Source organism: Patella vulgata, chromosome 4, assembly GCF_932274485.2.
Source record: "Patella vulgata chromosome 4, xgPatVulg1.2, whole genome shotgun sequence".
In the NCBI taxonomy this organism is placed as follows: Eukaryota; Metazoa; Mollusca; class Gastropoda; family Patellidae; genus Patella; species Patella vulgata.
The window spans coordinates 76,899,497-76,922,104 of NC_065882.2; the positions used below are offsets into that span (position 1 = coordinate 76,899,497).

Consider the following 22,608-nt stretch of genomic DNA (forward strand, 5'->3'; position numbering starts at 1 on the left):
AATTCAGTAGAGCACTTTTATTTCTCCACCATTGTAATTTATCAGGTTTTCCCCGGTTTCTTATCACCACTTCCCGCATACTGATCAGTAGTGAAAAATTCACTAGGCCGCTACAATCACTGATAGGAATGACATCGGTGCGGGTTAATGAGCTCGCAATATGAACTTATTTGCTCGTGCAAATTAAATACTAAAACATATTTTTGAAGTATTAGAAATGAAGATGTTTGAAATATATCTATATTTCCTATTTAGTGTAAATGAAGGTGTTTGAGGTATATCTAGATAAAGAATATTTCCTATTTAATGTAAATGGGTATATGAAATGAGTAAAAGGCGCCATTCTATCCGGACCAGTTAACGCAACAACGCATGCGCCATAGAGCCAATGATCTACGCCTCGTGATGAGACGTCACCTGTAGAAGGCATACTTGAACTTATAAAGGTCTGGGTCCTATTTCACGAAATTTTAACTAAGATAAAATCCAAATTTTAGTAATTTGATTGGATAATATTAGATTGATTTTAGTGCCTAGCCAATCAAAATTGAAGTATCTACTAAAATTTGGATTTTATCTTTAGTTAAAATTTCGTGAAACGGTGCCCAATCATCTAATACAGGTGTATAAAAAGGTTTTCACAATACCTCTGTGAACCAGACCCCCCCCCCCCCTCCCACACACCTGTTCTCTTATTTTCTTGATTTGGTTTCCTCGTTTCAGGCAATCTAATTAAAATATAGATCTATATTTCGTTTCGTTCTTTTTTTATACTTTCGATAGCCTAGTGCGTGCAGTTTGCATGTAGTGTAGTAAAGACAAGTAAAATCGAAATTTTGAACTATAAAAAAGAAACGAAATTGGATCTTTGTTTTAATCAGATTACCGTTTCAGGGTGCAGAACATAGGGCCTGGTAAGGAACCGAGGCCTCGTACAAGAAATATTGACAGTTGGAATTTGAAATAAAGATTAGGCCTTAATAGTAGGCCTACAACTGTCCGTGCAAAATTCTCCTCATTCCCACATTCCACTACAAGTCAGCCCTGTATATCCTGCCACTATGGTTAGTGCTAAATGGTAAGGACAGCTCAATTTTTCGTCATAGGTCACGAGATGTAAACAGGGCTGGAACCAAGATAAGCCACAGTCAGTGCTTTTGTGAAGACTTAACCTCTCCCCAATATTCTTATACCTACAATCTCACCAACAATCACGTGCCCTAACCTTATTTACATCTCAGCGACCTTGACGAAAATTGAGCTGACCTTAACTAATAGATTTAGTATAATATCACATTTATAAATTGCCCATCAAAATAACGTTTGTTTACCTGCGCAGTATTTTATGAATCACCTTGACCATGTCTAACAAAAAATGTGCTTACAGGAAATCATACAAACCAAACAAGAAGTAACCATTTCCTTAATATTCAAAATATATTATTGATAATTGCCCATTTCCGTTACAAGCTGGTGTGTGATTTAAAGGGATAAATAGCCTAAAATACTGTACACGAAAATGAAATGAAATGGGGTTTAAAGTCCTACTGTTCTGCTCCTAAACTGGGCTAATGAACACCCGACCTCAAGGCTAGCGAGCCAGCGTCTTACCCACTTAGCCACCGTGATCCCCATGTACACGATCAGTGTCGAATTAGCCGTGTTGCAAAAAATAAAATGGGGTTTAACGTCCTACAGTTCTACATCGACTGGGCTAACGAAAACATGTAAATAAAAGTAGCGTACTTGCTCTGTTACCATGGTACTAGACTGAATTCTAGCAAACTATCCTCCATTTGACAAATCTATTCATCAATCTATTTACTCCAAGGTGTATATCACGGGAAATCTGCCGTTTTGTGTGTTCTGCTCATAATTTAAAAAAAAGAGATTTGATCTGACAGGACTTTTCCTGATGTATATATGTATTTATATATATTTGAATGTTCTAATGTATTCTAGATATATTCGTATATATTCTAGTCATCTTTATTTTCGTTGGCAGCGGACTTTCTAAATTACATTATAAGATTGAATTAGGTATTATGTTCGATTTAGGCATCTTTACATATCGCCTTCGAATCAGTAGTGAACTAGGCAGCGTTTATCTATGTTTATGTTTGTTTGTTTGTTCTAATGTGATTTTTCTTTCATTTTGTAATGGTGCTGCTCCCCGTGGGCGTTTTTATGCAATAAACTTACTCTATTAGTGAGCGTGTGCAGGGGCATGTCAAGGAATTGTAGCAGCGGGTTGGTCCAAGGTGGCTACAACGTCAAGTTTGGCGTTATATAGATCGGTGGGAACTACCCGCGAATTTGATAAAATCAGAAGCTTTATAAGGCCATATTCCTGAAGCAATGGCCCGAGAAAATTAGCTCTAATCAAACGGAACACTGCGAGGAGTATGTATAAGGCATACATACGAAAGTATTTAAATTTGTAGTCATTATACCGCTGCATAAAAATGAAAATGGAACAGTGAAACGACGCCTACAGCACTTGACCATATTCATGTGTACGTGTTTTTATTTTTTTATTATTATTTTTTTTAAATTTATTCCCCATTTGCACGTATGGTACAGGTCTGGCGGTAACTTAATCCGGTCTGGCCTTACACAAAGTTACCGGTTGAACCAGCTATCCCGCGAAGCAGATTATTAGCTGGGCTAAGAGAAATAACTCCATTCACGTTTCCATTTAGTGTCGCGGTAGAATTCTTTTCTGAGCGGATTTCTGCTCCAATTAGGAAATTATTTTTCTGTGAACCCTGTAAACTTTTAAGTGACTAATTTCGAATGCTTCATTATCACTAAAAAGGTATTGCAGAAGAGCTACAAAACTACACAATAAATACATATGCTAAGGGAAATAACTCCAATTGTGTCTGTACAATTCTCTCATAAAAGGATTTCGGCTCCAAACAGTAAAAAAAAGTTTTTCTGGGAATACAATAATCTTTTAACATAAAGCAGCCATTTTTGAATGGTCCGTCGGTATCTAATAGTTAGTGCACGGGGATCGCAAAACTACAGAACAAATACATAGGCTAGGTGTACCCACTCTTTACGCTGAGACAAAATCTGCACAACTTAAAGGAGAAAGACAGCACTTGCAGATACTTTATATTTTATTACTGACGTCATGAGGGTAACTACATTCACTGTTTGTAAACAAGACCATGTTCATGGTTTGTAATACCCAAGACATATGTTTATCGAAGATTGTTATTTAGCACCGGCATGAAAACGCCGTGCAGCTTTTTTTTTTATAGTAATGAAAGTTCAATGGCAATACTCGATTGAACGTTCCGGAATTGAATTCTGTCAAACCCAAAAATAGTGACAATCGAGTGAAAATGAGAATTTGGGGCTAGAACGCATGCGGCGACTGTATGAGAAAATATCTCAACCAATCATGACAGCTGAAACATATTCGTTGTGTTTAATTACGTCACGGTTCTACCCACACCGCCTTCGTTGTCGGGACTGACAGAACTCTGACAGGACGGAATACGGCGTCACACGATTGCAATTCGGTCAATTCGGAACGTTCCGAACTGACCATCGAGCACCCCCAATGTCAACTTCGCTGAAGTAAGTAGCGTTAAGATCATGCATCTGAAACGAACTCTTTCGCAAGGGACTTTCTTTATTTATTTATATCTCATATGCATTTAAAATTATAATTACTAGGCCCACTCCTGTAATTGTATGTTCTCGACACATCAGATACTTCAAACATGAATTTATTTGTTAAAATTAAATGTGTTCGCTTGTTCCAAGACATTAATGTACTGTTATTATGGATTGTACATGATGGGTGTATGGTTCTTGACTTCACTTCGACCACAGCATGTATCAAGAATTACGTCAGTATTTTATCCAACATCAATACCATCACCTTGTTCTCCCATGGTAAACAGTTTGCACGATGTCATCTGTGCTACTCTTTCGAATCAAAACCACAACGAGGCTGAAAACAACCACCAATAAAAGGAAGAATACACCACACGTGACCGGATGTATGTAAATCCACGCTTCGTGTTCGCCATGAACTGTGTTCTCGGCAACTACAATAAAGCATAATTTAGTTTAGTATTCCCTAATAACAGGCTGGTCATCATGAACTGGTGTTCTCGGCAACTACATGTACAATAAAGCATAATTTAGTTCAGTATTCCCTATTTACAGGGTGGGCACCCTTTTCCTTGGTGCCTGCTTTTGGTATCACATTTCTACAACAGTCGGTTCCATGGGGAATGGTGCGCACAGAAAGAGATCCCATCAAGGGCGTGTCCGGGAATTTGAGCTGCGGGGGATCCAGGGTGGAGACAGCGTCAAGTTTGGCGATAGGTCGAGGGGAACTATCCGCGAGTTCGATAACATCAGAAACTTTGAGACAATATTTCTGCTCATTTAGGTGTATACATGTATAGGATTACAGTCGAATGGGCGTTATTTCCATGAACGTAGAAACGAAAAAATATTGTCGGAGGACAACCGCCCACGCCCCCACCTGCTCCCCCTAGACACGCACCTGCTCACGCGGAACACCAAACCCAACCCAATATCTATATCGATAGGGACAGGAGATATATTTTGGTTGGAAAATACTAGTCGCTATCATCCAGAAAAATATTCTACGAATGTTGAAGACTAGGAGGTTGTGGGTGACCGAGACTAGGAAAATACTGGAGTTGATTTGTAACATATTTGCGCCACGGCATATGTTAGACATCCGTCGAAAACCGGATTGAAACCAAGGAATTGGTTTTCTTTTTCATAGGTGCACAAACACTTTAATTCCTTGCATCATGTCCCCTTCACCTCCTGTGGGTTGGTACAAAAGAATTTGTAATAAACTAAACTAAATATGCCACTGACCCGAGTTAATAATATTTACCTGTGGGCTTGCTTTGTTTACATGGATGTACAGTAATAGACGCTGACGTTGACTTATTACTAGACGTTCCATTAGCTTCACGTCGACGTCTATGATCTTCACTTAAATACGCACACCTCTGTAAATATGATGGATATAAATACGCACACCTCTGTAAATATGATGGATATAAATACGCACACCTCTGTAAATATGATGGATATAAATACGCACACCTCTGTAAATATGATGGATATAAATACGCACACCTCTGTAAATATGATGGATATTTGTTACACTATACATTTTTGACGATGTAGATCAGACTTTGGAAAACGGTCTAAAATGTGTATAATAACAAGGTCGGATTAAGCTTGCATGGGGCCCCTGGCAGAAAATGTCACTGGGTCTCTTGCATCAATAATGAAAAGGGGCATACGCAATTTGTACGTCAGTATGGTAGACGAATAGACCTATTTCGCACAACATAGTAAATGACATTATTTATATATGGTACAAAAATTTACTTAGAATTAATATGGGCAGTCCAGTAACCCCCAACGCCCTTAATACGACACTGAAGTGTAATACAAATAGGAACATGTCTAAAAAAAACATGTACTATCTCAACGCACCGCCATTTTCTCAGGTAGGTAATCCAATCTTTTATTTTTAAAATTATATTTGAAAGATTGAAACGAGAAGAAAAGTTTCCTTTTTTCAAAGTTTGCAACGTTTTGTTTTTAAGTCTGGATGGTAGCGAAGTATTTTTTGTAACTACTCCGCACAATCTCGGCAATAGTAGTTACATCATTGGGGCAAGGAAATTGCCTTTATTAGAGTTACGTATGTGTATAGTGTAGTGAAGACAGCACACCGTCTTTAGATTGATTGTAGTGAGGACAGCCCACCGTCTCGAAATTGTGACGTCTAAATTACGTAGGTGGTAAGAGTTTCCGGTCAGATGATATTTATTAAAACAATAAACTGTTCATTAACTTGCGTTTATCTTTAGGGACGGTCGCAAAGCGTAAAACCCGCGGAACTGGATGGGTGTGGGTCGAAAATGATAAATTAAACATATGCTAGAGCTAAATCTGCCAATTGCAGGCCTTTCTTTAGGCCTGAAATGTTATATTATTAACTTATCCAGACCATAATCAACTCTTGATGTCAACACTAGCCTGCGATTTTTACGGGAATAGGATAATATTTGCTGCTCCACTTTCATTCTTGATTTAATCATGAAACGGATAATCGAGACTATGTTTTTTATCGTACCGACTTTAGTATGATCGAGGCTAGGCCGAAAATTCAATCGCTAAAATCTTGGTTTAAAGTGGATCAATTTGACTGAAATTTACTTCAGCAAATTCCCTTTAAATTATCTAGTTTTTAACCATTATAGTGAGAACTGCCAGCTCTTTATCTAATCTCCCATAATGTATCTTTAATATGTCAACATGTTCTTACTACATCGGCGCGGATGGGTGCGTGGGTAAAGATCTATGCGGGAATATCGTTTTGGTGCAAGCGTTTAAATGTTGCGACGCTCCCTTATTAAAATATTAAACTTACCGCCATACACCTGAGATCGCCTTCATTAAAACAATATTCATAATTACAGGTAAAGATGACAACTTGGGATCCGGGGAAGGTAAAAATAGGAAATGGGGCTGATGTAACTGTCAAGCCATAACCTTCCAGTAGAAACACTGTGGAAGACGGAAGTTGACATCTATAATATTAAACGATTCGTATTAAAAACATAAAAATCTCAATACAGCGAAATCTGAACTACCATAATGGTCACGTGTGTACGGATAAGGGATTAGTCAGGACTGCGGCATTTAATCTTCACCGAATTCATACTTTAATGGATCTTTTACGTGTACGCCAATGTGTGTGCCTACATAGATCTCAATTTCTTGCTTCCGCTTAACGACGATAACGCTTACTTCTTAGTCACACAGGCTCTAACCCTAACAAGGATTAGCGGGCGTGGACAATCTCAATCATTGCCCGTAGTATCATAAGGTCTGTCATTGAGTCAACTGGCGTGGTTTCGATTCCCCAGTTGTACGAGAGAAGGCGTAGGGTTGCCTGTCCAACCTCGTGGGTTTTATCCGGGTACTCCGGTTTCCTCCCACTGCTAAAGACCATTTCGCGCAAGAGAATTACTGAATTGACCTAGTTTGTGTCGAATGGCCGTTTACCCAACTTGCCTGCGCGTTAGATATAAATCAGTTCTGGAAATTACAGAGCTAAATATGACTGATTCTAGTTGGATTAATGTCGAGATTAAACATTTTGAAAGTGTAAAACTTACCCCTTGGAATCAATGAGGTTTTTCACCAAGCTTCCATTAGAATTTCGTGCTGTACACCCGAACACAGATATACCTTTAGCCGAGATACCTAAGATAGAGGCATGTAGAAAAAAAAAACTACAAGAAGAGATAACGAACAAGATGTCTGCTACATCTCTTTGATTTTGGGTCAAAATAATATTTTGATCTGGTGTCTAATTTTGATTAGTGATGAACAGGACGGGCTTAAGAATATTAGCGGCCACCCGCCAAAGCAATGTAAGGGGATCCCTGATCTCCCAACACATTAGGGGTGGGGGATGGTCTAGTCGTTCGGATGGAACGGAAAACCGAGGTCTCGTGTACACATTGGCGTGCACTTAAAAAATCCATTGAACGTTAAACACCATTTCATTTCATTTCATTTCATTCTTTAATGACTCCATTGCTTTCAACCATATTTGAAAAACAGAAAGTACTAAAACCTATAGTCTCTAACGCATTCACAATGATTTCGGAAAGGGGGGATAGCTCCGGTATGGAAATTTCTAGAACGCTGGTTATCGACAGGGTTTCGTTCTACTATGGCCAAAATGCTCCATACCAAATTTTGAAAAGAATCCGTCCAAAACCGAAGTCTATATCGCGTTCAGAAGTCTGCCAATGTTGACCGACGGACGTGGACACATAATAAGGGGGATAACTCCAGTTTAAAAATAAATATATTTTTTTATGGTATAATCAAATCACTTAGAAATTAAAAACTTTATCAATCATCAAAATAATGTACAAATTAAAATCAAATAGAAAATATAATAATTGAAAGCAACCAGTTAACAATTAATTTATAAAAGTTGACACAATTTGTTAAAATGCAAATGATGTTGGCCATTCCAGTGCCATTTTGATTTTATAACTAGTCCAATGACAACTCTCCGCATAATTAAACTAACCAAATATAATTCACCTTGTCTATTCCCATCTGGGCACTAATTAAGTGTTTGGATCCAGAATCAAGGTTAAACTAAACCTGGATTATAATGGCAACAGTACTAGCTCTACATGCTTACTACTGACGCCCAAATCCAGGGACATGCGCTTTCTGTTAAATGCATCAATAAATACGAAAACCCTACTGCACCCAGCAATCCATCTACGTCATACTTCGAGACGGAGCTAGCTGTAGACAGGCAGCCCAAGTTTGGGATGACTCTAAGCGTGCCTACACCACAGATATGTCTTGGTAGCAGCTTTTTCTCGACTGCAGCTTACCCGAAATGAAAATTTGGATGTTGAGCAATCTGCATATCGATAGGGTTCATCTTCTCATGTCCCCGATACTTACCACACAATTTTACAAAAATCTGTTAAAAACTATATAGCCCATATGAGAGAGAGAAAAAATGGGGTTTAACCTCCACTCGACACAAACTAGGTCATTTCGGGACTAACATATGGTTTAATTTAATTTACATAATTCGCTTGCGCGTAGGGGTCTTTTGCTGTGGGAGGAAACCGGAGGCCTCGGAGAACACCCATGAGGTTGGACAGGCGACTCTACTCCTTGCCAGGTACAACCGGGGATTCGAAACCACGCCAGTCGACTCAATGACAGACTTTATGATATAGCCCATATGGCCCCAATGCTTAACACAAAATTTGAAAAGAAATCAGTTAAGAACTATATAGCCTCTATTGCGGTCACAAGGTTTTTGGCAAATGGGGAATAAATCCGGAACGAAAATTCGCAGAACACTGAATATGATAGGATTCATCCTCTCATGACCCCAATGTTTCCCAATAAAATTGAAAGAAAAACGTTAAAAAATAAAGCATCTAATGCGTTCACAAGATTTTTGGAAAAGGTAGGGGGGAGGGGCAACATGAGGATTACACGACAAAAGGGGGCGGGGTATATCCGACATGGAAAATCGCGGGGGGGGGGGTGTAACATGGGTATTACACGACAAACATTCAGCTTCGAAATATGAAACACAGATTAGTTTGTTTACTCTTTTTGTTTCAGTTTTAGTATATTGTGTCCTCATTCGTGTTTCAGTGTTAGTTTATTGTGTTCACAATTGTGTTTCAGGGTTAGGTTACTGTGTTCAAATCCGTGTTTCAGTTTTTGTTTACTGTGTCCACAATGGAACATACTATCAGTTATAACCCAACATTGTCTTTACCGATAGGTGGTGGGGAGGGGTCAAGTGGTTTAATCTCACCAGAAGAATATATAAACGAAGCATACCTGTCTGTTTCTTCAGTATAACTTGAAGAACAACGTTGGTTCCTATGACAACTTCTGATAAACTTTTTTTGGAAAACGGATCAATAATATTTAAGCTTATTTCTTCTTTTGTTGCTTCTACATGCCTCGTCCCAGCCTGTAAAAGACTAATCAAAAAATGAATTATCTAACATGGCTTTAGATAAACGGAGAGCCGCGGTGGTTCAATGAGTAAGAGAGAACTGAGGTTAAACGTCCACTCGACACAAACTAGGTCATTTCGGGACTAAACATATGGTTCAATTTTATTTCATTAATTCGCTTGTGCGTTGGGGTCTTTATCAGTGGGAGGAAACTGGAGGGCCCGACAAAAACCCAAGAGGTTGGACAGGCCACGTATAAGGGAGGAATCGAAACCACACCACTTGACTCAATGACAGACCTAATGGTACAACGCACACGCGCTAACCATTCAGCCACCCAACCCCATCAATGAACAAGGAACTGGCTCACTAACCAGGAGATCTAGGAATCGATACCGATGCGGGGGATCACGTGGCTAAGTGGGTAAGACGCTGGCTCGCTAGCCTGGACGTCGGGTGTTCGATCCTTGTATTGGCCGAGAAAGTTCATTCAGATTTTCCTTGTCAGTGATGCAGGACGGAGGGCCTGACAAGGACAGCTGTCTAGTCGTTCAGATGAGACGAAAAACAGAGGCCCGTGTACATATTGGCGTGCACGTAAAAGATCCCTTGGCATTTGGAATTCGATATAAGAGTAGGCCGTAGCGCCACTGCTCGGGCAAAATTTCCCTCATAGCACACTGTGTAGCGTATGCCCGTCTTCAATAGCACAGTTTAGGAGCAGGACGTTAAAACCCATGTCATTTCATTTTCATTTCATTTCGATGCCGGCCGCGAAAGAACCAAGGGAGGTCTAAGATATATCTATATTGACAAAAACTATTCTTGTGTGAATAAAATACCAGACTGACGTTGAAACAGTTTCTGTGTCAGTAGCCTGATAAAGTATGCAAACTGCGGCAAATAAATGGATTCTTAAATAATCGTTGTAGCAAAAGCTAACTGTGGAGTTTTGTATTTTTGCAAGGGTAGTTAGTGATGAAGTGGCTGTACTAAAACACATATTCTAATAATAACTAATGGCCATTTGACGTTTACATTAGTTTCTATTGATTTCACACCGTTAAAAATACTTTCCATTCTGATTAAAACACAGCTCCTGTTTCGTTTCGTTTTTTATAGTCCAAAATTTCGTTTTACTTGTCTTTAGTGTAGGCCATCGTAAGTATAAAAAAACGAAACGAAATATAGATCTGTATTTTAATCTAAATTTTTTACACCAGCTAGCTATGTCTGTACATGTATACCGGTCTTTTGGGCTGGGGTTATTGGCTAGTCAGTAATCGCATTGTGGCGTAATTAAAGATACATTATGCAAGAGCTAAATCTGTCTATTGCAGGTCTTTCTTTAGGCCTGAAATGTTATCTAATTTATTAATTAGACATTAATTAACCTATCCAGACCATAATCAACTCTAGATGGCATCGCTAGCCTGCGATCTTTAGTGGATTGTGAGTCGATTTACTGCATAACTTTCCTTCCCGATTTAACGATTAGATGGATAATCGAGACTATGCTGTTTATCGTACTGACTTTAGTAATGATAATAGTGGATTAATTTGACTGAAATTTTCAGCAAATTACCTGTACATTATCTATTATAGTGAGAACTGCAAACTCGTTATCGAATGTCCCATAATGTATCTTTAAGATAACAATCTGTAATAGGTAGTAACCAGCTAAACAGTTAATAACTTACCCCTAACAGTCCCCTGGTGTTGTATATAAAGGGTATCAGCGTGATTAAAATAAGGTTATTGGCTAGTTAGTAAATACCCTGGGAAGTAATTCAGACACTAAACTATAGTAGTTATTAAGCAACCCGTGGGATAATTAAGATAACAAGCTATAGTAGTTAGTAAACACCCTGTGACGTAATTAAGATAACAAGCTATAGTAGTTAGTACAAGCTATAGTACTTAGTAAACACCCTGTGAGGTAATTAAGATAACAAACTGTAATAGTTAGTAAACACCGTGTGACATAATTAAGATAACAAACTGTAATAGTTAGTAAACACCCTGTGAGGTAATTAAGATAACAAACTGTAATAGTTAGTAAACACCCTGTGAGGTAATTAAGATAACAAACTGTAATAGTTAGTAAACACCGTGTGACGTAATTAAGATAACAAACGGTAATAGTTAGTAAACACCCTGTGATGTAATTAAGATAACAAACTGTAATAGTTAGTAATGTACCCGCCCACTGCCCCCTGTTGTTGTACAGAGAGAGTATCAGCTTGACTAAAATCACAAGTTAGAGTTAAAACTTCATCAAATTCAGATAATACACCTTCCATTTCTTGTAGGTAAAATCGCCATTCAAAAACATTAGAAGATATCTGAAAATACAAACAAATGCCATAGTTCTGTCTATGTGGGGATTGTAGCTGATTCCAACATTTATAACGACAATAAATAGCTTCACCGATATAGCAGGTGATCTACTCTGTTCATGTAAAAAATAATTCAGATAATGTAATAATTTTATTCTAATCCCTTCAAGTACCCGTGGATAACTCAGGGCCCTTATTCACGAAAACTTAAACTAAGATACAATCGAATTTTTAAGAAATACTGCGATTCGATTGGCTGACCAGTAAAATCAATTTGCATATATCCATGCAATGAAGTTGAAGTATTTCTTAAAATTTCGATTGTAACTTAGTTTAAGTTTTCGTGAATAAGGGCCCGGATGCATTATCGAAACTCTTCTTTTTATAAACCAGTGTCCAAACGTGACAATCAGATTAAAATACAGATCTATATTTCGTTTCTTTTTTTTTATACTTTCGATGGCCTCTACTACACGAAGACCGGTTGTAGTGGAAGGTCGCGTCAGGGTTCATACGAGCGGCTTTTGATATTGATTAATCAATCAGCTTTGACGTTTCTAGTGGCTTACCCACAGTTCCGTGCGCAGCACGCCAAGAACTCGCCGTAACAGACCGTTTCATTGGTTAGAGTTGGGATTAGCGCTAGCCCTGCTTACATCTCATGACCATTGACGAAAAATTGAGCTGGCCTTATCATTTAGCACCAACCCTATAGAGTTGTATCGCACTGGGAACGGAACTATAAGAGTTGTAACCAGGGCTGAGAGCAGTTGACTTATTAACTGGTTAACGTATAAATGAGATTAACGCATTAACAGAAATGGATTAACGCATTAAAACTCTGTGACGTCATATAGGCATATTCGACAGGCAAATAGTTTAAAGGACTAGACCAGTGAAAGGAGCTAATTCATGAGATATTTCATTTAGAGACCACGTTGCCACTGTCCAAATAACTGGGCCTCCAGTCTCCCGCTCGGAATCAAGGGCCACGGTCGAAGGCACCAAATTCGATTTTTTTAAAAACGTTTTCCGTCACAGTGCCACTTAAATCCTAGATTTGGAGTCCAGAATATAAATAATGATCAAGAATAAGGGTTTTTTTTACTCTCTGAAATGGGTTGAATACGAAAATGGCCATGATTTAGGAGCTTTAATAATTAACTCATATTAAAGGAGCTAAATCGCTAATATTCTGGACCTAGAAATTGGCACAAATGGGTCGCAACGCAAATAATAATGTAATATGAATGTATGCAAACTGATTTACATTCAATCGTTTTTGTTTTTACTGTAATTTCTAATCTGTTAAGTTCGGCGAAATACGTCAGAAGTCTCAATTGAATATCAATCTCAAGCGTCTGGTTATTCCAGTCTACACCGATAGTATTTATTGCACATGCTCTCCAGATAAGAATATGCCGTCACCGTTTGACATGACTTGTGGAACATGGCTGGCCTCTTTCTTCGAGTCTCTTGTTACAAATGGCGCTGACACGCATTATGGTACACGATTCGTGTACCAATGGCAAAATGTTTATTTTGTCTTAAATATTGGATATCAGAAGCCCATCTTTTTCCGGTAAGATCACAACATTAATGTTGATTTAAATTGACAAATATTTTGTGTTTTTAATGTCGAAGATTTTGGATGATATTGAGTTAGAGACTTGGCTACTTTAACTTATTTAATTCGAACACCTTAACCAGTTAAAGGGAATTTTAACTTTCTCTCAGCCCTTATTGTAACGCGCTGAGAAAGGAACCCCAAGAGTTGTATTGCGCCTCTTTACATCCACATTCAATACTTGAAAAATGGAGAGATTTTCTCAAATCCATACCGTACCTTAGTAACACCACACGTGTTCTTGCCATATGCATCAACTCGTCGACTCCTCTCGCCACTTAACGGATTCGTAGTGAAGGTACTACCTCGACATCGTTTGACAGGTTCACCGTCGTTATTAAGTGCGATGATATCCCCATAATGTGTTCCTCTTGGGACTATCCTTAACAACATGTATTTTCCATCTGTTTTAGAATTCATACAATAGTATATAGCTGAAATATCGCCAAATAAAATATTCTCAATCAACTACAAAACTGCTACCACTTAATTCCTTAATAACATACAATAAAATGGGTGGAAGAACAAATGGGACTGTGCAATCATGAATGGATCTGACGGATAGCGGTTGGATGGGAAGGAAGCAATCCTCGGAAAGTAATCCATAGGTAGTAGTCCACATGTAGTAATTCATAGGTAGTAATCCATATGTAATAACCCATAGTTAGTAATCCATAGGTAATAATCCATAGTTAGTAGGCCGTAGGTAGTAATCCATGGGTAATAATCCATATGTAATGATCCATATGTAATAATCCATAGTTAGTAGGCCGTAGGTAGTAATCCATGGGTAATAATCCATAGGTAGTAATCCATATGTAATGATCCATAGGTAATGATCCATAGGTAGTAATCAATAGGTAATAATCCATAGGTAATAATAGGTAGTAGGCCATAGGTAGTAATCCACAAGTAAAATATAAACCAGTTAGTAAGCGGTTGCCGCCCGAAAAACGCCCTGCCTTAAAACGTTTTACTTTAAAGCCAGTTTTCCATGTATACGGATTTTCGCGTCGTTTCCGCGAACGTTTTCGCCGGTTAAAGCGAAACGGTGTCATTACATTTGCATTCTACCGACTTCTTCGCCGGTGAAATCGCGCGCAAAAACGCCGCGACAACGCGTACATAGAACAGGTACCTGATGCAGTCTTTTCAAGCTTGTTGCTAAGAAATCGTACCACTTACATGAAAGTAAAGTATGCGTATGGGAATATAAGACAATTTAAGCCGATCAATTTGTCAAGCAAATGGCAAAAACTAGAGAATATTTTATAAATGACATCTAGAAAAAGAATTTAAACACAACAAAGTAGGTATAGATATAAATACGTAGACTATATAGATATAAATACGTAGACTATATAGATATAAATACGTAGACTATATAGATATAAATACGTAGACTATATAGATATAAATACGTAGACTATATAGATATAAATACGTAGACTATCTGTATGTATTACGAAACGGGTGGAGTGGAGTGGGGTGGGGCGAATACTTTAACGAGATGACCTAGTTTGTATCGAGTGACCGTTCTACATCCTCCCCCCACCCCCCCTATTACGTAAACCTCTATATTAAATAAGAGACAAATAGAATTCTAATCGAATTATTAGAATCTCACCATTCATTTGACTGAAGTAGGTTACAACTTACCATCAGCTCTGTTCTTGGCTACAAATAAACAAACCACATATTAAAATATTTTGTATGAAGAGAGAGAGAGAGAGAGAGAGAGAGAGGGGGGGGGATAACGTCCACTCGACACAAACTATAGGTCATTTCGAGACTAACACATGATTCAATTTTATTTCAAGAGATTTTTAACGTCCATATGGTTCAATTTTATTTTAATAATTAGCTTGCTCGTAGGGGTCTTTGGCAGTGGGAGGAAACCAGAGGACCCGGAAAAAAACTTGAGGTTACACAGGCTACCCTACTCCTTGTCACATACAACCGGGAAACGGAACCACGCCACTTGGCTCAATGACAGACCTTATGCTTTCACGCACATGCGTTAAACTATTAGACCACCCAACCCCACTATTGTGTAAAGAAGAAAATGCTCACGGCATCACATACTGATTTCGATGGGGAACTGGCCCCGAAGCGCTTACTCATTATATTGTTCTTGGGGGCGACTCTCTTTGCAAACTTGTTCCTTGGACAATTGCGCACCAAGGTGGCTGCTATGACGCCATGTGCATGAAATAGCTTTATTTAACGTCGGCTTCCACAGAAGTGATATCGCAGACAATGTGACACCATGTTCGTCTCTTGGTCCATATCTCGCCTACATTCGAACTTGTTTGGGGTTTTTTTTAATTTGTAGTGCCATATTACAATACTCTGGACAATGATTGTTTTATACAAGATTAAAGGTTACCCCCGCCCGACAAAGTGACATTTTTTTTTCTGGACCATTTTCCATGTCCGTGTGTTACATCATCGTCATATAATTATTTTGGAGGTGTCAAGGTCAAATGAAGTGTAGGCCTACATACCTTGACTACAGGTTGTACCAGTCCAGCCTCGTTCACAGCCATACAGACATATGCCACTGATATCACAAGTTTTACCGTGACAATGACATGATTCATCACAGTTTTTACCATATTTTCCTTCAAAGCAAACTTTAATAAACAAAATAAATAAAAAATAAATAAATAAAATGAACTGTTGATTGTTTTCATATTTACAAAATAACGAATATACTATTCGATCATTTGCTTCAGAAGCAATCTGATTAAAACACAGATCCTATTTCGTTTTGAGGTCGGGTGTTCGATCCCTGCATTGGCCGAGAAAGTTCATTCAGATTTTCCGGCGTGGTTTCCCCTTGTCAGTGATGCAAGATGGAGGGCCTGACAAGGACAGCTGTCTAGTCGTTCGGATGGGACGAAAAACCGAGGTCCTGTGTACACATTGGCGTGCACGGAAAAGATCCCTTGGCAGTTGGAATTCGATATAAGAGTAGGACGTACCGCCGGTTAGGAGCAGAACAGTAGGACGATAAACCCCATTTCATTTCATTTCCTATTTCGTTTGGTGGAGGTTAAACCCTCTCTCTCTCTCATACAAAATATTAATGTGGTTTGTTTATTTGTAGCCAAGAACAGAGCTGATTAGTTAATCAAATGTCTGACGTCATAGGGTCAAAAGTCGCTCGTATGACCTCTGACGCAACGGTCAGATCTTTGAGCAGTGTAGGCCATCGAAAGTATAAAAAAACGACACGAAATACAGATCTGTATTGTAATCAGACTGAATGGTCATAATATTGTTTTTTTTCATAACAGCTTTTCCGCCATGTTTTAAGAAACGAAACTGAACAAACCTGCATCTTTTTGACAAACAAATTCTCTTTGTCGTTCCACGTTACACTGGCGATCAAACGACCATTTTCCTGATTTCTTAAGATATGCACAGAAGCTTGCACCTGAATAGGGATGGTAATAAGTGTCCCAGTTTGACCACTCTATCTAAAATACAAATGGTACATGTAAATATGGAATTGTGTTTAACGTCCTACTTTTCTGCACCAAGCGGGTTAATGAACACGGACATACTTGTGCTCACACTGATCCGCAGTGAATATTCGCTAGGCCGCGACAATCACTGATAAGGATGACATCGATACGACTTAATGAGCCACAAATATCAACTTTTTTCCTCCGACAAATTAAATTCTTAAACATTTTTCTTTATGTATTAGAAAAATAAATAAAGACGTTTGAGTATATGTAGGTAAAATTATTTCCTATTTTAGTGTAAATGGGTATTAAAATGAGTAAAAGGCGCCATTCTGCTCGAATCAGTAACGTCTTATGTAAACAATGCACGCACCATTGAGCCAATGATTGACGCCGCGTGATATGACGTCATGTGTTGAAGGCAGTCATCTATTACAGAGATATTAGAAGACTTTCGTAATACTCTAATCTGTGAAACAGATTCACATGTGCTATGAGGGAAATCTTGACGTACAGTGGCGTTTCCGCTAACCCTTCATCGACTTTTTAAGCGCACGCCAACGTGTACACGGGACGTCGGTTTTTTCATACCATCCTTACGACTAGATGCTGTTCCTTTCTAAGCCCTCCCTCCATCTTGCACTAATGACCATCCAGGGGAACATTTTCAGCCAATATAGAGACCTCCTAGTTAGTGAACCAGCGCCTTTATACATTGGGCCACCATGGATTCCGAACATTGTCAACAAATATAAACTATATAAGATACTATCTTAAAGTTAATGAAATTGGCTAAACTAGGCTACAACGTTACAAAATTATCGAAAACAAATAATAAGCATTTGACAACTGTGCGCATTGACTATACCATTGGAAAAATAAATTCCCGGTTTGTGTATCAACAAAAATAGATGGAACTCACCGGTTGGTTATTCAGAAACTTCAACACACGTCTGCCTAGTCTCTCTATCCCAATCCAGAATAACCCACTCCCAGAAAATCGATCTACAAAACGCAAAGGACAGCTCAATCATACCGAAGACACAACCGCACGCACTCTGGTCAACAAATTAGACATCTTTAATTTCATGTCGTGCAAATCAAAAAGGGACACAAAGTCTGATCAACGCTAGCCTGATCTATCATCAGCGTGTGAAAAAAAAACAACAACAAAAAAACAAAAACAAAAAAACAAACCCAAGCAAACCCCGTAAAAATCATCTCCACTTTTCCAAACGTCCCCAAACCTTGCCATGTCTAGTAAATTATATATTAAAAGATGTACATTAGCGGTGAAAGACAAATGAAGCAGTTGAAGCTATAAGAATATAATTTTTAGTCTTCGTCCTAATAATTGAAATAGGACGAAACATAATTAAAATTCATACCGAACAAATAAAGAAGTTGGATTATACATTGTCTTAATTTAGAAATTACGTGAATGGAAGTTAGAAATTACATGAATAGAAGTTAAAAAAATTAGACGATAGCATGTTATAATTTTGAATCTAACATACCGCCATACTTCCAGGACCCCAGAGCCGAAATACATCTTCTCTACCTGCCTAAATCCGTATATACGCGTCCTGACGGGTGCCTCACCCCTCCGTCAATGAAGGTTTTAAAGGGGCATTTTGGGAGATAAGATAAAGAGCTAGTAGTTCTCACTATAATAGTTAAAAACTAGATAATGTAAAGGGAATATGCTGAAAACTCTGAACGGAGATATTAGTGTTTGAATTTTAGGCCTAGCCTCGATCATCATTACTAAAGTCGGTACGATAAAAAAGCAGTCTCGATTATCCATTTTTATTTAAATCATCAATGAGCGTTGAGCAGCAAATCGGATTCAAATCCAGTGAAAATCCGACACAAAAGATGGCATCGATAGTTGATTAAGGTCCTTTCATGATAATAAATGTCTAATTAATATTTAAAATAACATTTCAGGCCCAAAGAAAGACCTGCAATAGGCAGATTTAGCTCTTGCATAATGCATGTTTAAATTATCACACAAACTTACCAACTAACCACATGTTAAATTCTTTGGTATTAGGAGTAACAAGTGTCCCGCCTTGCCGTGAACAGGCATCCTTTGCTTCTGAAAAGTACTCCGGCTCCTTTCGGAATTGAACGCACACGGATACATTGTACTGTACCCAACCATCGTCACAATACGAGTTACTAACATTGTTTACAATCTCTGGAACAAGAAAAAAGATACCCCAATAAAATGTATAATTTAAATAAATATGTTGGCAGGAAATGGGACATACACTCACCAGCACCCAAGTCGCCCGATACGTCCATAAACGCTACAATGATTTAACTCCATGGGCGAATTAAGATCGTACAAAATAATATTGGAGCAGTCCCACGAGGTTAGTCTTTTTAAAGCCCCAGCAGTTTAGTGTTCCTGGATCAAAGATATTTGTCATAAATAGTGATTGAAAGTTGAGTAAATTCTGAGAATACTTTGTGGACTCGGGGCCATGTTGATTTTTAAAGCCCCAATAGTTAGAGTGTTTTAGGGTTTTGATTACAGTACAGTTACTGTACGGGCACCCCCCCCCCCCCTCCCCAAATAAACACCACATGGGGTGTTCCCATCTACATTAGGTTGCTTGAAAAGAGTAAGCCCTTAGACCCCCGCGATAGCCAACGAGTCAAAACATCATTCAAGCTAAGTTCAAATATTTAAAGAACTTTTGAAATCCTTTCTTCGTCCCCCGGACCCGTTTAGCATGACGTTTGCTATGACATTGCAATTCGGGAAAAACTACGATATAGGATAATGAATGATAATGAAATGCCTCCTGGAAACGATAGAATAAAGCAAGAAGTCACCATATTTCAAACAAATGAAATGAAATGGGGTTTAACGTCCTACTTTTCTGCATCGACTGGTGAATGAAGAAGGATATTTCAAACAACTATTCCGATGTCTTTGATAAATATACACAACCCTAAAATTCTCTCAGAGCAGGGCGGGTTACAATATATATTAGATTTGGCACTTACCTGTTGAAGAGACGGTTTGACAATAAGAAACACCGACAAGAAATAACGTATATAAAAAAATAATTAATAAAGTTGAACATTTTAAAAGCACCATCTTGTTATAATTATAGCCTTTTGTAACGAAAGATGGGTGACCTCCCTTTGTCGCGTGATTACTCCCATTAATTAATTAACTAATTTGATAAGATAATTAAATAAAGAGTTCGGGTTATAATTTACTTCATCAAGATCTCATTTAATATGGTCATTGATCATAAATATAACGGTTAGATCATTTTAAGAAGTATGGAAACTACGTTGGCTCAGCCTTCGGATGAGACGAAAAACCGAGGTCCCGTGTATACATTGGAATGCACGTAAAAGATCCCTTGGCAGTTGGAATTCGATATAAGAGTAGGCGATAGTGCCGCTGCCCTGGCAAGATTTCCCCCTCATAGCACACTGTATGGCGTATGCCCGTCTTCATTAGCCCAGCATAGGAGCAGGAGCACCCGGTGTTGAGAAAGTTCCTCGGGATTTTTTTAGCGATGCTTTCCCTTGTCAGTGGTGCAGGGCGAGGGGCTGACAAGGACCATGCTCTAGTTGTTCAGATCGGATGAAAATATTGACAGTTGGAATTCCTTATGTCCGGGCAAAAGTTTCCTCATTCGATGCCGTATGTCTGTCTTCATTAGCCCGTTTGGTGCAGAAAAGTAGGGCGTTAAATCTAATTTCATTTTACTAAGAATGAAAAGATTGAAAGTATTACGAAACCCCAATCCAATTAAATAGGAACTTATTCCTCACTCCCTAGGACACCAATTGGGGGAGCCATGCTGGCTAAGTGGGTAAGACGCTGGCTCGCAAGCCTGGAGGTCGCGTGTTCGATGCCTGCATTGTCCGAGAAAGTTCTCTTAATCAATCGTGCAGGACGGAGGGCCCGACAAGGACAGCTGTCTAGTCCTTCGGATGGGACAAAAAATCGAGGTCCCGTGTACACATTGGCGTGCACGTAAAAGATCCCTTGACAGTTGGAATTCGATATAAGAGTAGGCCATAGTGCCGCTGCTCGGGCAAAATTTCCCTCATAGCACACTGTATGGTGTATGCCCGTCTCCATTAGCCCAGACGGAGCAGAAAAGTAGGACGTTGTATATACATCTCCATTTGTTGTCTTAGATATGTATCAAAACACTAGATTGTACCTCAAAATGTACATCAGTGTTAGCAGAAAGATCGCTTTAAAACTGCAGCAGCTATTTTGTGGAACGGCATATCAAGACAGACAAAACCCGAACAAGTTTTAATCTTTTTGTAAGAACTTTTTACAGTCCGGCAATATCTATGGAGATAGAGAGAATGTTTCAGGTTTCACTTTTTAATAGGGGCAAAGACAGTACTTTGTAAGAATGATCAATCTGAATAAAATACAGATCTATATTTCGTTTCGTTTTTTATACTTTCAATGGCCTACAGTACATGAAGATCTGAACGATTGTAGTGGAAGGTCGCGTAAGGGATCGTACGAGCGGCTTTTGACCTTATGACGTCAGACATTGATCAGCGCTGGGGTTCCTAGTGGTTTACCCACAGTTCCGTGCATCGCACGCCAAGAACTCGCCGTAACAGACCGTTTCATTGGATAATCCCTCACATCATTCAGAACACGTCAATGATAACAACTCTTCCAGATCCTAGTGTAGTAAAGACAAGTAAAACGAAATTTTGAACTATAAAAAACGAAACGGAATAGGATTTGTGTTTTAATCAGATTGTAAGAATGACTAGAGTAAAATAAAATCAATCCACCAATTAATGATGGATAAGAGGTTGGGTTTTCTATATTCATTGGGTTTCAAGGACAGATGATGGTACTGCTTCAATTCATGACTGGCAATAAATGAAATGAAGTGTAACGTCCTACTATTGTGCTGCAAATTGCCCAATGACGACAGTACACCCCATAGAGGGTTCTATAAGAAGCGGTGCTATGGTCTACTCTAATTTCGAATTCCAACTGTCAAGGGTTCATTTAGCTGCATGCCAACGTGTACGCGGGACTTTGGTCCTTGGGCTCATGTTGTGTCTTTGTCTAAATGTTGGTTGACGCTTTCTATTAGTAAATGCCGGGGGACTACACATCCCACGTACTAATGAAAGTAAAATGACATGATTTTATATAAAAAAAACCAGTGATATTTTGGTAAATCATTTATTTATGACATATATCTGGTAGACCAAATATGGTAATGTTCTCCCCCCTGGTCTTGGGAAATGGGGATGTTTATTCCATATTTGGGATAGAAATTAACGTCAACGTCAGTCTAGGACGTGCAGAAATTAGGGTGTTATATTAGGGTGTTGAGCGAGACTAATCAGAGCTCACCCAGATATTCTGAGCAGCCATCATCTATGCTTTATTGAGAACGAGGGACCTGTAGTTTTATTACGATCACAAGGAACACAACAAGGAAGTCCGATATTACTACAACTTTGGTACCCTCCTAACCATGTTGTTCCTTGTCAGGTCCTGTGTACTTCACCATTAACAAGGCGTTTGTTTGTTACCACTTTGGAAAACCCTGAGGTATTTTCTGGACCAT

At 38.7% G+C, this 22,608-nt stretch overlaps 1 protein-coding gene across 2 annotated transcripts; it reads right to left on the bottom strand.

Annotated features, from left to right (window-relative positions):
- Positions 1 to 3,730: 3,730 nt before the first annotated feature.
- LOC126819427 (uncharacterized) lies at positions 3,731 to 20,160 on the bottom strand. Of its 2 annotated transcripts, XM_050547449.1 has the most exons (13): positions 20,027 to 20,160; positions 19,029 to 19,208; positions 17,928 to 18,010; positions 16,870 to 17,014; positions 16,037 to 16,165; positions 15,189 to 15,206; positions 13,749 to 13,963; positions 11,766 to 11,908; positions 9,442 to 9,587; positions 7,212 to 7,299; positions 6,461 to 6,620; positions 4,904 to 5,021; positions 3,731 to 4,070 (listed from the first exon to the last, which is right to left on the bottom strand). In XM_050547449.1, the coding sequence occupies exons 1-13, from the start codon at positions 20,118 to 20,120 to the stop codon at positions 3,898 to 3,900; spliced, it is 1,692 nt and encodes a 563-aa protein (XP_050403406.1). In that variant the 5' UTR covers positions 20,121 to 20,160; the 3' UTR covers positions 3,731 to 3,897. The 2 variants fall into 2 exon arrangements, with proteins under 2 accessions (XP_050403406.1, XP_050403407.1); XM_050547450.1 differs by lacking the exon at positions 15,189 to 15,206.
- Positions 20,161 to 22,608: the final 2,448 nt, after the last annotated feature.

What these genes read in the sequence shown, in the direction of transcription:
- LOC126819427 (XM_050547449.1), bottom strand. Translation starts at nt 20,120, where the DNA reads ATGGTGCTTTTAAAATGTTCAACTTTATTAATTATTTTTTTATATACG. An exon ending in TGTTTGTCAAAAAGATGCAG is followed by an intron (nt 16,166 to 16,869) that starts GTTTGTTCAGTT and finishes TGTTTATTAAAG; the next exon opens with TTTGCTTTGAAGGAAAATAT. An exon ending in GCGATCTCAGGTGTATGGCG is followed by an intron (nt 5,022 to 6,460) that starts GTAAGTTTAATA and finishes TCATATTTACAG; the next exon opens with AGGTGTGCGTATTTAAGTGA.